Source organism: Pseudoliparis swirei, chromosome 24 (assembly GCF_029220125.1).
Source record: "Pseudoliparis swirei isolate HS2019 ecotype Mariana Trench chromosome 24, NWPU_hadal_v1, whole genome shotgun sequence".
Classification (NCBI taxonomy): domain Eukaryota; kingdom Metazoa; phylum Chordata; class Actinopteri; order Perciformes; family Liparidae; genus Pseudoliparis; species Pseudoliparis swirei.
Window position 1 is genome coordinate 5,578,500 of NC_079411.1, and position 17,408 is coordinate 5,595,907.

The window sequence follows — 17,408 nt, forward strand, 5'->3', positions numbered from 1 at the left end:
AAGTAAAAGACGAAGGAGTAAAGGAAGAAGAAGGAGTAAAGGAGGAAGTAGAAGAAGGAGTAAAGGAAGAAGATGAAGAAGGAGTAAAGGAAGAAGTAAAAGACGAAGGAATAAAGGAAGATGTAGAAGATGAAGAAGGAATAAAGGAAGATGTAGAAGATGAAGGAGTAAAGGAAGAAGTAAAAGACGAAGGAGTAAAGGAAGAAGTAGAAGAGGAGGAGGGAGGAGGTAAGGAGGTTAGAGGGAGTGGTATTGAGGGCGAGAAGAGGCCGGAGGGAGGAAGCCGAGTCAAAGTGGAGGGAGAGACGTCAGCCTACGGAGGGAACGACACACACATCACGATGAAGATGAAGCACAGGAAGTAAATGCTGAGGATGTTCACTGAGCCCCAGAAAGAACATGGAGGGAAACAATGAAGACCATTTAAAATAAAATCTACTTTTGTGTCGTAGGACAGGGATATGTTAAGACTTTAGAGTCGATGCGTATTCCTTATTCGATTGAAGTTACGAGGAGGAACTTCTATTGTGTGTTGACTCTGGCGGACCCTGTGGACAGAGGCGGTAGTGCAACCAGAGTCCCCTTCGAAAAATTCTAATTTGATGGCATGAAGGTGAACGATATAGAAATGGCCAAATAGGGAGTATTAAAGCGAGACTACAACACTAAGCCTGTGAATGACGATGTCACACGGCAAATACATATCAAATCTCTACTTACTGCTCACCAAGGAGGAGACTATTGATGTATAAGGAGGGATGTCGATGAGGACAACCGGTACACTTCAATGCAATCCTCAGCCTCCATTATTATCCGTCGTCGTGGACAAGGGCTTGATCATTTTATTTAATTAACATAATGCTGCCCTGTAGATGCTCTTAGATGGCCGCGTGACTCGAGTGCATCGACGCATTTCTTTTTTTTACGATTTTAAAATCTCTCCCTCCATCTAACTTCCAGGGCTCTGGAGCCCCCCCCCCCCCCTACCTGTGGACTGAGTCCCTCATTCACACCTCCAATGTCCTCCCCTTTGTCCTCTCTCGCTTCGCCGTCCTCCTCAATGAACAGCTCCGTGTATCCCCTTCCTTTCGCCGACGGTGCTCTCTGAGGCGCTTTTGACTGCCCCCCCCACGCGACGGGCTCGTGAAGCTGCGCCTCTAACCGAACGCCCGGCGAGCCGCCGGTCGGAGTCGCTCCTGGGGGTCTCCCAGCTGGGCGATGGGACTCCTCTGCTCTCAGATTAAACCTGCTCGGGGGTTCCGTGGTCAGCACAGCGGCGGGGGATTCTACCGGGGGCGGCCGCGAAAGGTCCGCGCCGGGGGAACCGTCCAGAATCATGGCCAGCAGCTCGTCATACGGGTCTTTCGCCCGCGGCTCAACGCCAGGCGTTGCGCTGCCTTCGCTTACCTCCGCACGCGGAGCTTGTGCGAGGGATTTGATTGGCTGTGGCAGTGTGCCGGACGCAATCTCTGGCGTAGGAATATGCCGCGACGGTTGAGCGAATACTTTGCCAGCGCTGTAGCGCAGCGAAGAGTCAGGCGGCGGAGAGGCAAATGAGGGATGAGGTCGAGGAGGAGGAGGAAGAAGAAGAGGCAGCGGAGAGAACGGCAGGGGAACTAAAGCGAGTCTGCCCGGAGGAGTTATGGGAACTCTCTGGGGCGGCGGGGCGGAGCCTCTTTTTGATGGCGCAGCTGGGGGTGTCTTGAGGAAAGGTGCAAGGTCAGTGGGGAGGGGGGGAGGCGCAGGCGGTACAGGGGTGGTGGTGGTGGTGGTGGTGGTGAGGGAGCGAGCTGGAGTGGACTCTGAAGGGTCCGGTGCGAGGGACAGCCACCCCCTGGCGATCGCTTGCAGGTCAAGCCTTCTCAGCGGGGGGCGGCGGGAGGGGAGGTCACGAGTAGCGGAGGACGGAGGTAGATGGTGGAGAGGCTCCATGAAGGTGAAGTGGAAGAGAAGGAACAGTGGAATTTATAAAAGTGGAACAGAGAGTACAGTGTGTGTGTGTGTGTGTGTGTGTGTGTCTGTGGTGATAGGCAATGTTTTGTCTTGGTATTTGCAATTTGTGTTACGAACCGACACGGAAATAAATGCCCCAAATTATAAACCAATCAATCAATTGATGTCTAACGCGCCTCAACTCTATTCCATTGTGTTGTTTATTGTTGTCGTGATTCCCCTACCTTGGTGGGTGTAGAGCTGGGTGTCCGGTTGCCAGGGTAACCATGCGGGTCTATATGGTGGGCGGAGCTCTTGGACGGGGAGCGCTTGACGATGTCAATGTACGACACGGGAAAGATGCCCTGCTTGCTCGTGTCTGGGATCTTCCCCTCGTACCAGTTCTGGTCCACCTGCCGCATCACCACGACCCTCTCGCCCTGCGGACACACACACACACACACACACACACACACACACACACACACCGTTGTTACTGTAGCCCAGGTAGTGCAGGTCTACAGCAGCTCCTTACTGTGTGCACTGCCTATGGTGTGGCACATGGCATCAAACACAACGCCAGTAAGAGTGATATCCTCATCTGTAGAACCAACGAGTACAATTACGACTTTAAATTATCAAATAGTTAAGTCGGTGTCTGTGATGAGGTCAAATATCTTAGACATCTGATCCCAGAACAGATGACCGATGATGAAGATGTGTATCGGCGATGTCGTACGAGTAAGCAAACATTGTCTCACGCGGGTTCAGTGTGTGTACAGATGGAGTGAAGACGTCTCTGTAAAGCCTTTTGCACACCGCTCTACGCTGCACACTTGGGGACTAACTACAAACTTCAAGTAACTAACAACTTCAAGTAGCTTATAACGATGTCATGTGAATACTTTCGAAGAGACCGAGGTGGAGTCGTGCCAGTGAAATGTTTGTGTACTTTCAAAGCTGTCTGAAGAAATCTCATGTACACATTTATCTGCCGGGTTAATGACTCAGAAAATGAAATAATCAGGTTTTTATCAAACATTTAGTCCCAGCTGTGGAGGCTTTGGATCAGCTGTCTATTTATAAAGCTTCCGTAGCTCTATGTATTTCACTTGTGATTTTTTGAAGTAATTTTCTTCTATTTTTGTGTTTTTTACTATCTGGACCTTGGGTCTGAAATAAAAGTTTGATTGATTCAAAATCATCCAGCGAGACAATCGCAGTGAGAACTCTCCGATACTTCCGACACATTTGTCATCACCTGATCGATCACGCTTCATTCACATCGGAACGTTTCCTTCTTTGTCTTTCATTTGAGAACTTCTCGCATCTTCCGATAGTTCCTCCCGTTACACAACCGGTCCCGCCCAAACAAAAAAAACAGGCGTTACCTTTCTCAGCGACAGCTCCACGTTGGTATCGGCGTTGAAGTGGTAGCGAGCGACTCCCTCTCCGATCTCTCTGACATGAGCTGGAGGAGGAGGACGAATCGGCTGCTGCTTCTCTGAGGACGGCATCCTCTGTTCACGTGGGCGTAAATGTGTGTGTGTGTGTGTGTGTGTGTGTTAAAGAGGGACACAAATGAGGGAGAAGTTACACATGAGAATGTTGTCAGTGTACTCATGAGAATGTGAACGGTGCGCAGACGTACTTCCACATAGGAGATGGGTAAGATGCCCACCCGGCCGCGGTGCTCTCCTTCGTACCAGTTGTTGTCTATCTGCCGGATGATGTTCACTGCATCGCCTTTCTTAAACGTCAGCTCCCTGCAACACATCCATGTCATCAAAGTGCCGGCACGCAAACGGGAAGAAGACATGAACCGGAAAAAAACGGGGGGGGAAAAAAAAAACTCTCCGGCGCGGCTCATTTCACATTAACAGCATCAGAACGTCAAACACTGAAACAGCCCAAATAAGCTTTATTCATGCATATGTTTAAAGACAAGCATGCAAATCAAATCGGTTAAAAGCCATCCAGGTGCGGCGGTGAGATGTCACAGTGAAGCGGAATTAACTTTTATGCAAGAAATGCACGCGCGGCCGACATCGTGACTGAAATGCAATGAGTCGAGACGCGTTGAGATGCGGTGAGAGGCGGTCGCACTTCAAAGCCGGCTTCCTCGTGCCGTGTGACTGTACTCACTTCGCGGTTTGTGCCTTAAAATCATAAATGGCCCTCGCAGGCTGTTTCTGATGGAGGAGAGAGAACAGAATAAGTTGCGTCATCTGTTTATGGGAGACCTAGGGGATGAGAGTGAGAGAGAGAGAGAAAGCCGGCAAGCATTACCAGGCAAAACATCAAATAAAAAATAAAAAAAGCATTTTTCTGTGTGCAGACAAAGTGTTGAATCTGAAATATGTTCATTTTTATAAAATGAAATGCATGTTGGTGTTGGGAATGCTCATGAAAGGTTGAATGTTGTACCTCACGGTCCGGAGTCGGCCTTCGGCTCTGGGGCGTGTGGCGTCCGTCCACAGTGGAGTAACACCTGGAGACATCCTGGTCTGCGGTGAGCAGAGACACGTGAGAAAGGTAACAGGAGTTACCATAGCAACCACAATCATATCACACGACGCATGCCGACGATACAAACGTGAGCTTTGGCACAGCGGTAAGGTGACGGCGTTCCAACAAGTAGATGAGGGAATGAAAGCTCTGGGGTTAAAAAAAAAATTTTAAAAAAGGATTTATTTCCATTCCACTGGAAGAAATAAGGCGATTGTAAATCCCACAATATGAAACATGCAGTTGAATATTGCTGAAATACATCATGAAACGAGGGGAAAACAGCAACAAATAATGACTAAATGTACAAACATGAAGAGACGAGCAAATGGCTTGAAGGAAAACGTGATCGTGGGAAAGAAAGACGACTCCATTCATGAATCTGCAAAACAGAAATATCATACAAAAAATACAAAAAATAATCAAATTATAAACATAGAGGAATATTCACCTGTATTAACTTCAACCAGAGTAATAAACTGTAAATTCTCAAATTACTGTTCTCCTCAATTACAGTGAAGCTCAGGGCTTAATGTGAGATTTAGTATATTTTAGTCCTTGAAGAAATCTGCGTACTTACATTCTGTTGCTCTGATTTTCTCCTTCTAACAGAAACATTGTTCTCCCTCACTATATAATTCCAATTCTTCCTAATTTGCCAATCTTTGTTCGAGCTTTTAAGCTTCTGTCAATCAAAGCCGGCTTTTTTTCCAAATGAGGTTTCCATCCGCTCAAATATAAGCCTCGTAGACCTCGAATGTGAAACACCGGCGGGGCGTGTTTCGCTTCGCCGAGACGTCACAGAACAAAAGAATGTCAATTATTTTAACGCCCGGCTGTACTTGAGAACTCACAGAAAACACTCTTGCTGAATGTCACACACAGAAAAGAAAAGTAATGGATGCATCGGCTGACCGATTCCTGTGGAACACCGGAAGAGACGTTGAGGTGAATGGATGATGCGTCCGTGTTTATGACCGCGTGTGTAATCAAAGAATACACCGGTGTGCCGCATGCATCGTGGGCGTGGACCATGTGCGTTCTCTCCACCTGAATAACTGAGACCGTTTCCGTTGCCCTGCTCCTCTCCGTATTCGTTATTGTTCGAGGCGTCGGCGTGGCGCCCGTAACAGGCGCCGACTGGCGACTGTAGCCGCGGCGTGGAGGCGTCCCCTCCGGGCGAGGCGCACTCGCCGGGGCTCCCGTCCGGGTACAGAGACGCCGAGGACTGACCCCCGGGCCAGCGGCCCCTCCTCCCCCGCAGCGAGGAGCTCCGCTCGGGCACGTCCGGCAGCAGCTCGGACAGGATCCTCCTCAGGATGCCGTCGTCGGGGGCCCGGGCTCCTCTCTGGCCCCGCTCGGCCTGGATGTGCTCGTATATGTCCCTCAGGGCCGCGTCCAGAGCTTCGTAAATGGCCTGTTTGGACTTGGGTCTGCCGCCGCTTCTCCTGGAGGTCGGCGGGGAGCCCTTTTTCCGGCGGAAAGGCACTGGGCTGACCAGGAAGGCCAGCTTGGACATCGCTTGCTGGGACTGCGAGTTCTGGACTTGGGGATGGCCGCCGCCGCTGCGGCTCGGCTGCGCGGGTCTCTGGGGCTGCTGGCGCGCTCGCTCCCTCTCGTGGCGGAGCACGGTGGTGAAGCGCGTGGACGAGGCCGGGCAGCGGCCCTTGCAGGAGCTGATGAGGTGGCGGTGTTGGTAGCCCTGGCTCTGGCCTAGACTCTGGTGGTGGTGGTGGTGGTGGTGACGGAGGTGAAGGGTGGACGAGCCGTACAAGCTCTCGGAGGAGGTCAGCGAGCAGCGGTCAAAGTCGCTCTCGCTGCAGAGCGAGGAACCCTCCACCTGCACGAAGTCGCTGAGGTCGGACGCGACGGCGTCCTGTTCGCTGTCGGAGTAATCGGGGTCGGCGCGAGGGCCGCGAGGCACGGGGGGAGCGGGAAAGGGGCGCCCGCGGCTCGGCTCCGGCCCGGCGCGGGGCTGACCCTCGGGCGGGCTGCGAGGTCCACGGCGCGGATCCGCGGCGTGGGGCGCCGCTCCGCCGTCGCCGTTGTTGTCGTCCTGGAGCAAAGACTCGATGGAAAAACGGCGTTTCGGAAAACTGGGCGTGGCGCCGCCGCCGCTGCTGGGTCGCGATGACGAGTCGCCCGGCGTGGTGACGCCCGACGGCGCCTCGGCGTCGCCCAAGTTGGGCATGGACTTGGACTTCTGGATGAGGTGCTCGTAGGCGGAAATGCGGTGCGGCACCGTGTCGCGCGGCACCTCCAGGCCCCACGAGGGCGCCCACGGCGAGAGGCGGCGGCGGTGCAGGTGCGGCTGCCGCTCCAGCTCCAGGATGCGGGCGCGCACCGAGCGGATGACCTCGGACGGGAGGAGGAGCGCCCGGTCGATCTGGTGCATCTTGCGGTAGAGCTGGAGGAAGCCCGGCGACTCGTGCGCCAGCCGCCGGTGGAGGCGCGGCAGCGAGCGAGCGGCGGAGACGGATCCGGCGGGACCCGAGGGATTCCCGTCGCAGAGCAGCGACCCGGCGCTTTCCGAGCGGGCGGCGTCGCGCCCGCCGCCGCCGCCCGACCCGGGGCGCCCGTCGCTGAGCAAGTCGTCGCAGCTGCGCGACTTGAGCTTGCCGGGGGCGGCCGGCGCCTCGGCCGCGCCGCTCCACGTCTCGCCGTCCGGGCATTTGCTCGGGCGGCTGTTCTGCCGGCCGACGGGCTGCTCGGAGGAGGAGCTACCTTCCTCGCCGGCCTCCTCCTCCTCCTCCTCGTGGCAATGGACGGGGTCAGAGGGGAGATGGGGCCGTTGATAAAGAGGGGGAGGAGTTTGACCTGGGGAGGTCAAACGGGTTGAATACATGTCGCATGCGTCCCCACCTTTCAGATGTCCGAGGAAATAGCAGCGTGGCGAAAGAGAAGAAGGAGGGGAAAGCATATTTAGCAATAGCGCCCAGCAAAGGGATGGAGGAGCTGGTGGAGAGGGAGAAGGAGGAGAGAAAAGAGTCAAAGGTGGGAAGGGGGAAAAAAAGAGGAGGGCTCGATGTCTTTTCTTCAGACTTCCACCAACACGAGTCGAGGAGACTTCTGACCTCACCAGACAACGTCTTTGAGGCGGCGCGGTCAGTCGGTGAACATGTGACATTATGGGGAGGAGACATTATTGGTTTGTGTACCTTTGGCTCTGGAGGGCGAGGCGGGCGAGGAGCGGACCGCAGGTTTCTTGAGGCTGCTGCCGGGTCGGTCGGCATCCGCGGGTTTGGGGGAGGTCGGCGCTCGGCTCTGAAGCGGGGCGTTCGCCTGGGAACCGTCGGGCTCGGACTTCCTTCTCTTCCGGTAGTCGCTGGCGGCGCTGCAACACAGTCGGACGTCAAGGACGACACGAGACACACGGCGCACGCGTGGTGCGTTCGCAGGAGGTATTATAAAAGCTCTTAACCCTCCTGTTACCTTTGGGGTCAATTTGACCCCATTCAATGTTTAATGTCGGTGTTCTTTCGGGTCAATTTGACCCCAGGCTGTTTTTCACTGTGTCAAACATATAAGAAATATCAACTTTTTTATATATTTAAAGGGCTATTTAGGTAGTCAACAAACACACATAAAGTACCTCACACTTAAACTTGGAAAACAATATTAATTCTAATAATTTTCTGGAGGTTTTAATTGCTGGGGTCAAATTGACCCCAAGGGTAAAATATGTCAGTAAATATAAAGGTAACAGGAGGGTTAAACATTGAATGGGGTCAAATTGACCCTAAGGTAACAGGAGGGTTAAGAGTACATAGTATTTACTATGTTTCCTGTGTCGTCGGTACAAAACATGTACCACAAATATCGTAAAGGATCAAATAAATAGAGCATTTCTATTTCTCTTTTTGAACAACATGAAAACATTCTTTGCTCTCTTCTAAACCAATTTTACACAATGAGGCTATTGTCCTCGTATTCAGGAGACTAAAAACCCCGATGGGCTTGAACAAACACACTCCATGCTCACATGAATTACACGGCCTATTCATCTCTCATCTGCCCTTTCTATTCACCGAGGAAATTGCGACTGAATAAGCAGGCCATTGGTGAAAGGGAGCAGGACGAGGGGGAGGAGGGAGGATAGGATAAATAGAATCAATAGGTTTGCGGGAGTTTAATTTATTCCGGTGAGTGAGAGGGGGATGCAGAGCCCCCCCCCCCCCCCCCCCCGCTTCAGAGGCAAAAGAAAAAGAAAAGCCCTCCTACACTAATCCTTGCATCAGTAATAACAGACACACGAGGAGTCAGGGCAAGAAAGAGTCGCCGTGACTCCCTGCGGAATCACAACAAGGACCACTGCCGTTGAGAGGATGGGGGTGGGGGGGGGGGGTGAGGGATGCAGAGGGGAAATAAAAGAAACGGAGGTTACCTCGCAGGTCTCTCAGGAGCCTTGTCGGCGGGAGCGATGTGCAGGGATGTCTGAAAACGGGGCGGACGACAGGAGAGAAGAGTGAGGTGGGCAGGAACAAAGACCGGGAGGCGGAGCAGATCACAACGCACAGCCTGCATGCGGTTGTTGTTGCTGTGCCGCACTCTAAAGGCTCCCCCGGCGTAAGGGGCGACGACGGATGCTGGTTCCGCATGGCACACCTGAGCGGAGGGAGGAGGAGGAGGAGGAGGAGGCCTACGGGTGTGAGCGGGAGGATAAATTCCCTCTCTCTCTCTCTCTCTCTCTCTCTCTCTGTATCTCTCTCTGTATCTCTCTTTCCCTCTCTCTCTCTGGGGCAAATGTCTCCCTGAAAAGCTGGAACGGTTCCTTGTGGCACTTGAGGAGATGCTAACCGTGAATAATGAACACGCACGATAATGTTGGAAATATAAATTTAAAAAAAAAGATTTCCAGTGAGTTGTAATGATGCCTTTGAATAGCTCTTCATTAAATGAATTTCTGAATTTTATTTTTTGGCATTGGGTGCCCTTTTTTTGGGGTTTGAGCACCTGCCCCTCAAAATGTCTGTGCACGTGCCTGCTAACCGTGAATAATGAACACGCACGATAATGTTGGAAATATATTTAAAAAAAGATTTCCAGTGAGTTGTAATGATGCCTTTGAATAGCTCTTCATTAAATGAATTTCTGAATTTTTTTCATACAACCCTTTTGCAAAGAATTGAAGAGCACTTCAAAGCAGTACATTCACAAAGCGACGTCACGCTCATACTTGTGGTGGATGGCTGTCACTGTGACATCAGACGCCACGCGACGCTACATTAAACTCACCTATTTTTTATTAGTATTTATTTTCCTGACATAAGAGATTTTGAATTCCCGCGACTTGTTAGACATTGTGAGATTAACAACAGCACTGGAACACTCATGAGTGTGCGGTTACCTCAATACGCTGGCGAGCGGAGATGTCTGGATTATAATCCAGCCGTTTTTTAGGAGGCTTGAGCCCCAAGCAGCAGCAGTGAGCAGGAGGAGGAGGAGGAGTAATGGGAAGATGGTGAAAATGAGGTGACGGAGGAGAAGCAGTTGTGACATCATGGGGAGAAACAAAAACAAAAAACGGGAACAATGTGGAGAGAGCGACACTCGTTAGAGAATCAGAGTAACCACAGATGGACTAATTCACACACGCACTCAACACACACTACCACTTTCACTGACACACACACACGTTGCTATTTCATCTATTCATTTTGTATTCGCTCTAAATGCGTATCTCAAAACAGCAACATTAAAACTGCAGTATGTGAAAGTTGAAATAAATTAGGCCTTCTAAATCAGACACACACACACACAAAGGTGCTCATGTACCACACACACACACACACACACACACACATGCAGAGTGTGAGAGCGAGCTGTAAAGCAGAAAGCCGGGTGAAGCACGAGCGGCGGTGTTTATTTCAGGGTGCTGGGTTACTGGTGCGGATAAACAATCGCAGGTGAAAACTTCTGGTGACTCGTCACCGCCATACACGCACAGTGCATAACCACACAGTGAGGTTCTGACCCAGCGGGACCGGGTCGGGGGAACTGTCTCCGCTCTGAGGGCAGTGGGTGTGAAACATTGCAAAAATATTGCAGGTAGAAAATCTCAACGCACAGCAAACGCGACTCGGTGGCGTTTTCCCCCCTGAACATTTTTTAAAATAAGCCCAACACACAACCGCCTGGTGTCACGCTGTGGCATGGACAGAGGCATGGCACTTTGCCGAGCAGTCAGGAAGGAGGGGTGGGCGTGGGTTTCTGATCCCAGATCTGTGGCTGGAGGCAAGCCCTGCCCTGTGCCACTCGGGCGTCACTACCACCTACATCCAGCAGAGGGCGCTACGGCCTTCAGCTTGTAGATATGAACAAGCGGCAATGGATAAATGATCAAGTGAATGGGATGTGAATGAGGCCACATACAAGGATGAGGAGTTTATGTGAGAATGTGGAAGAGATGTTGAAGAATGAAAGAGTACTTTTTCATCTTTAGAAAACTCATCCATTGCGTAAATATACAGTGTTACGTTGTACGTTATGATTGATTAATTGACTTGAGCGGGTCATCTCAAGCGTCCTCTTTTTTTCCGAGAGGCGACGACCAACTGAAATAAAGTCCTCCAGGTTTGTGCGTGAACATTTCAGTGCCTGCTAGCCACCAGACCAAGAAAACACCCAGCAAGGCAGACACATCACACAGCCTGTCACAAGGGTGGGGGGGGGGGCAGGGGGAGGGGGTCACAGCACCCAACAAGTACCACATGCCCAAACAACTAGCCCCACCCAATCTACTGGTGGAGACGTTCAAAATAATAAAACATCACATGGGTGGGGGGTCTGCCTATAGCAGGTTGTGCTTGAGGGGGGGGCGGAGCTATGGCCCTGACTTACCGGCCGCCCAAACTCCAGCTCGGAGAAGAATTTATACCAAGGCTCGTTCTCTAAATCTATGTCGTCATAGGTCTGGGAAAAGCATGACAGTGACAGAGAGAGAGAGGAGGGAGAAGAAAAGACAGCGTGGAGAACAAGTCACACACAAAGAAAGACACGGGCCTCGTGGTTAGGAATGGACGGAGGGCGGCACGTGGAGACGGGCACAGGATGAAGATTTTTTTCTTCCGACTGGCTCCCGGGGACGAGAGCAGCGATGCAAAAAAACAACAACGATTTATTACTTCCCTGCTTTGATATTTACTCCAAACTGTTTGTGAAGCAGCGTACACGAGCGCCATGTTGAATGATCGAATACGCACAGGACGACTCCGACCGCCGTTCACCGGAGAGGCAGACGGTGTCGACGCCTCCTCAAAATGATATTCGTCCGTTTCATGTTTATATGGCCTCACCGGGAATCCCATTACAGACGCTTTATTCTTCGAGAAGCCGACAGATCATGAAAATGTAGGTTACTTTGAGCATTACATTTTTAACACCTCATTATCCTCACCTTGGGGAATTCTTCTTCTACGTTTTCTTCAAGAAATTTAAGAAGACACGAGTAGTTAATCTACAAATTGTCATTTTATGGGTGGAATATTACTTTAACGCCTTTTTTTAATGTCCCATGTAAAGCACTGTGAATTGCCTTGTTGCTCCGCAAATAAACGCGAGTGGCCGTCATGTGTTAACGGGGACGCTTTTAAAACGGTGGATTTACAGAAAACGAATTCAAAGCAGAGGACGGAGATGTATCCGCGGCATTGAGGCTTATCGGCTTGACGGTGGTTAAGTGTCCTTCGGGAAGCGGAGCTTTATCTTTGCTGTGACACGGTGGATAAAAACCCTTCTGTTGCATTTCCATATCAAATCAAGCTGCAATAAACTGTCGGATAGGATGTCCGTGTGTTTGCATGCGACGACATCAGACGGGTCGATAAGCCCGAAAACAAACGGGTCGGCGCCGTGAAGCGAGTTAATCCTCTGGATGTATAAACTCACACGGCGTTCTCTATTTTCATTTGACTGTGATTGGAGCTGCGGAGATGATGCGTTGGTGTACTACTCTGTCTGCTCCTTCTAACCCCATTATCTCCCACATGGAAGGAAACACTGCCAGGAGATAGTTTGTGGGCGTTGCATCTCTCTTGCTAAAAAAAAAAAAAAAAAAAAGACAACACAGCTCCGAGGCATATGAGTCACCCTGTTAAAAAAAAAGAATAAAAAAAGAGCAAGAGTCGAAAGCAGAAGCGGCGCGCGGGGGAAAAATGAAACTAATGAAACAGACTTTTTTTGGTTTCCTGCAGCTCATAATTGGACACAAATGGACACTTCACCAGCGGACAGGATGGTTTCTCGCGAGGCTTTTGTTCCCAAGGACAGTGGAGCGGAAAGGCTTCGAAAGCAGCGCCTCAGACGGCAGATTAGTCTGCGTGGGTTCACTTTCTCCTTTTATTGCCTTATCAGGAACTGACTGGTGCATTATTGCCCTGAGCGAGCTCTCTGCAGTCATCTGCAAATACATTTTTCTTCTGTTTAATCTTCTCCTCATCGACATCACCTCCTCCATTATCCTGTCCTCCGTCTCAGATACCCTTTTCTGTATTTATCTGTGCCCCTTCCCTCTACACAGTCATTATCTCTGCACTGGCTGTTCACTCTGAGTGGGCCGAATGACAAAGCAGACAGCAGACACTCAAGGAAACCTTCGCTTTTTAACGCCCACGTCGTGCCCGACGGGAAAAAAAGTCTGTGCAAAAAAAGCCCCATAATATGAAAATACATTGGGCGAGGAAAGGTAAATGTGCTTGTGACTCTTTTCTCAATTCAAACCATCCAGTTATTTGAATGTGCCGTAGAATTTCTTTATGTTCGGTCATTGACCTTCAAAAATGAGCCTTCTTAAAATGTCAATATAATCAAATGGCAGAATATATTGTTCTCATATACTCACTGGTCTTTCGTGCTCCAAAATGGAGGACTTTCCAGGCTCGTACTCAAAAATACTCTTCGGCTCTGCGCGGTACTTCCGCGTGTCCACCTTCCTGTTGGGAGGACCCCATTCGTTCCTGGTGCAAGAAAAAAAAAAGAGAAAAAAAGAAATGAGATTTAGAAAACCGCCCCAAAAACAAAGTCAACTAGAACGGGCACTCGGTAGAGCGCATACCTTCGCATATCACAAGATTGGGCATTGAATTATGAACATGTTGGCATTAGTTGCATGCCAATTGGATACAAATTGACCGTGCTATGGTAAAAAGAAGATTTTGACCTTTCCATGACCTTGACCTTTGACCCGATTGATCCCAAAATCGAATCAAATGGTCCCCGGATAATAACCAATCATCCCACCAAATTTCATGCGATTCGGTTTAAAACTTTTTTTGTTATGCGAGGAACACGCATACAAATAAATTAATAAATAAATACACGGCGATCAAAACATAACCTTCCGCATTTTCAATGCGACGGAAATAAATCACGAACGAGAGACAAGACTCCTCCTCGTACGTGTCGGGCGAGTCTCTCTCCCGATCGCTGTCTCTGGCCCTCAGCTGGAGGAGGGACGGCATAGGCGGAGGGGCTGGGGGCACGGGGGACGGCGGAGGCTCCCGGTGCCCTCCGTTGTCCGAGGGGCTTTTGGCGAGCGGCCTGTACGTGTGCGTCCGGGGGGCCGGGTGGGCCATCGTGGCGCTTGGCGACAGGCTGCAGTCGTCTGTTGAGGACAGAGGAGACATTGCAAGGGAGCAGGGGGGGGGGGGGGGGTAATGAGGCAGAGGGAGCCAGACAGGAGGAGACAAATGGGGGTTGGTGGAGAAAATGGCTTATGAGCCACTTTTGTTGCTCGCCCGAGCGTCTCTCACCGTTGTTTATGACCGCGTACGTTGCATTGTATGTGTCGGAGTAGTCGTCATCTGCGGAAGAAAGGGAACAAAGAGCGATTGGTGCGCATGCTCGGACAAACGTCGCGGTTATGGGTGAGTGGGTAGCAGGTCCGTCTTTCAATCAGGGGGTTGGAGGTTCAATCCCCGCCCTAGTCGATGTGTCCTTGAGCAAGACACTTAACCCTGAGTTGTTCCCTGTAGCTGCGTCTACAGTGAATGAATGTAACAGTACTGTAAGTCGCTTTGGATAAAAGCGTCAGCCAAATGACATGTAATGTAATGTAATGTAATGAAGAGGGAACACGAGTGCAGTTTGCTCTCCTTAGAGAACATAAAAGTTCCAATAGTGACCATTCTTCACAGCGGAAGATTCTGAAACCACCCGAGCAGCATGAACCGCTTCCCCTCCGTCCATCAACGAGCTCGCCGTCTCTCTAAAGACGAGTCACAGTATTGTGTCATAACTGTGTGTATTTGATTTTGGCTCATTCCTCCAGATGATGAATCTACACATTTCTTAAATCGACATGAGCTCACTCCAAAGATTTGTAGACTTTGGAGGAATGACTTCATTAATTCACCTCAAAAATATACGAGTATTGGAAGCTCTCCAAGAAGCGTCAAGAGAAGAGACCTGAAGATGTGTTGAGGCACACAATCATGAAACAGTGTGTGTGTGTGTGTTTAGAACAAACACACTTTGAACTGACTGTGTGTGATGCTGTCAAGCCCATAAAATGAGAACAGATTTCCCAGGACAGCTCTGTGTCTATTAGAGGCTTCTATCAATTCCTCCTTCTCTCCAGACTCCCTCGAATCTAATGACTGAAGTTCTCTGGGTTTTTCGGTTTAATAAGAACCGACATGCACACACACACACACACGGGTCCACAGCATGGATGCGTGGCCGATTTCTAACATCTGACGATGAAATGGCAACACATGAAAGAGATATTTCTTCCGTTCAGGGTGATGCAGCTCGGATTTACCTGCTTTGTGAACCTTGTGGATCTGCTTGAACATAGTTTTGTACCAATCCTTGGGCCGATCCACGGTCTGCGGAGAGAGAGACAAACAGTCGTGAAGATTTATGTGCCGTGAGATTTATGCACCATGCACTCGCTGGCTGAAGTTAGACGGTAGGAAGGCTTCCCACTGCTTTATTGGACCGGGTCCTTCCCGAGACGAGCAGCAACACAACACTCAGCCTTTATCCAGATCCATATTTCACTCTCGGAGCATTTAACTCACGCGGAGACAAGAATAATTGAATTTATTTCTATTTATTGTATGAGACACTCTCCATACGACTGCATCACTTTCACTTGATTTAATGTGCCTGCTCTTAATTAGTCTCAGTGTGATATTGAATCTGTTTATCAGCTATAACTGATGAGAAACACCATAAAGATATGCTTTATATACAGCACACTTTAGATGTAGTCTGCGGTTCTCACTCTCACGACTATCTATTGAAGATACAGTGGAATAAAAAAATGTATTCAACAAGTTCCAATTCTGTGTGCCTGGGTTAAATGTTCATATAGTTACCTTCGTATTCAAAATGCGGAAGGTTATGTTTTGATCGCCGTGTATTTATTTATTTATTTATTTGTATGCGTGTTATTCGCATAACAAAAAAAGTTTTAAACTGAATCGCATAAAATTTGGTGGGATGATTGGTTATTATCCGGGGACCATTTGATTAGATTTTGGGATCGATCGGGTCAAAGGTCAAGGTCATGAAAAGGTCAACATATTCTTGAATCGCATGAAATGGTGGGATGATTGGTTATTATCCGGGAACCATTTGATTAGATTTTGGGATCAATCGGGTCAAAGGTCAAGGTCATGGAAAGGTCAAAATCATTTTTTTACCATAGCACGTTCAATTTCTATCCAATTGGCATGCAACTAATGCCAAAATGTTCATAATTCAATGCCCAATCTTCTGATATGCGAAGGTATGCGCTCTACCGAGTGCCCGTTCTAGTTGTTATATGTAAAAATGTTACGCATTTTATATTTTAAAAATTCCTGTAAAACATTGACCATTGAGCTCCGGGACGTATGAATACATCTCTGTGATTGGATGTGACAAGCTCCCCTATCGTATGAAACCGCACTCGACTGTTAGCTTGTGGGCTGCATGTGGCCGGCAGAATGACATCATAGTAAGCTTTAAATGTTCGGATGTCGGTTGGCCGAAGAACCGCTTGATGAACCACCGCTGTGGTCGTTTTTGTTGTTGTTGTTGTTGGAATTGAGCTCGCTTCCAGAAATCAATGTCAGCCGGTTTGGTTTCGCAGCTTAGAGGATACAGGAGCCACGTTGCGACAAAAAAAAACTAAAACAAAGTGGGAGTTCCTGGTGCGGCGCCCGGGAAAAAAAGTCCAGGAGAAACTCCTGGTATGCGCGTCTTTGTGTATACAGTGTCGCTCTAACAGCCTCTTCCAAAAAGAGCGATCAAATGGCGGAGTTAATCCCCCTTTTTATTCAGTAGCGCTAAACACCGTGTCGGAGAACAGGCCGCTCGGCTCCACGGCGATGGAGAGAATGAGACAGAGTGTGGAGCCGGGAGACGGACCGATTACCGCCTCGCTCTCCACGGTGACCGAATCAAGTGCCCGCAAGAATGTGCGCCTTCTCACAACAAGGAGCGCCTGTTATTCGTTTTCTTTCTCTCCGTTCTTCTTTCTGCCTTTTCGAAATCGCCCCGTTGAACACGTCCGCTTTGAGACGCCGCCGCCTCTTCAAGAGACGGATAGCGCGGTGGAGTGTTCGTACGCGAACGGAGATAACACACACACACACACACACACACACACAGAGACGCACACTTTGACAAGTGTGCAGCGAGGACGTTGCAGTGCTGAAGCAAAGAAGACCTCGTCTGTAAAACTAGCACGTCAGAGGGAGGGTCAAAGAGATATAGAGAGAGAGAGATACAGAGAGAGAGAGATATACAGGACTGTCTCAGAAAATTAGAATATTGTGATAAAGTTCTTTATTTTCTGTAATGCAATTAAAAAAGTATTAAATATTAAAAGAATAAAAGGCTTGCAATATTTCAGTTGATTTGTAATGAATCCAGAATGCATGACATTTTTGTTTTTTTAATTGCATTACAGAAAATAAAGAACTTTATCTAATCTAATTTTCTGAGACAGTCCTGTATCTATATATAGAGAGAGAGAT

The 17,408-nt window shown here is 49.5% G+C and overlaps 1 protein-coding gene across 1 annotated transcript in view; it reads right to left on the reverse strand.

Moving 5' to 3' along the window:
• The window catches only part of sorbs2a (sorbin and SH3 domain containing 2a), a 52,612-nt gene that overhangs the window by 5,332 nt on the left and 29,872 nt on the right, over nt 1-17,408 (reverse strand). The window contains exons 15-29 of the mRNA XM_056408722.1: nt 15,200-15,266; nt 14,190-14,240; nt 13,837-14,041; nt 13,280-13,394; nt 11,281-11,352; nt 9,788-9,844; nt 8,825-8,874; nt 7,599-7,774; nt 5,295-7,302; nt 4,360-4,489; nt 4,078-4,175; nt 3,584-3,698; nt 3,324-3,452; nt 2,219-2,372; nt 1,133-1,149 (exon numbers count right to left, since the gene is read on the reverse strand). Of these exons, the coding sequence (XP_056264697.1) occupies nt 1,133-1,149; nt 2,219-2,372; nt 3,324-3,452; nt 3,584-3,698; nt 4,078-4,175; nt 4,360-4,489; nt 5,295-7,302; nt 7,599-7,774; nt 8,825-8,874; nt 9,788-9,844; nt 11,281-11,352; nt 13,280-13,394; nt 13,837-14,041; nt 14,190-14,240; nt 15,200-15,266 (3,444 nt within the window). The remainder of the gene's footprint in view (nt 1-1,132; nt 1,150-2,218; nt 2,373-3,323; nt 3,453-3,583; nt 3,699-4,077; nt 4,176-4,359; nt 4,490-5,294; nt 7,303-7,598; nt 7,775-8,824; nt 8,875-9,787; nt 9,845-11,280; nt 11,353-13,279; nt 13,395-13,836; nt 14,042-14,189; nt 14,241-15,199; nt 15,267-17,408) is intronic.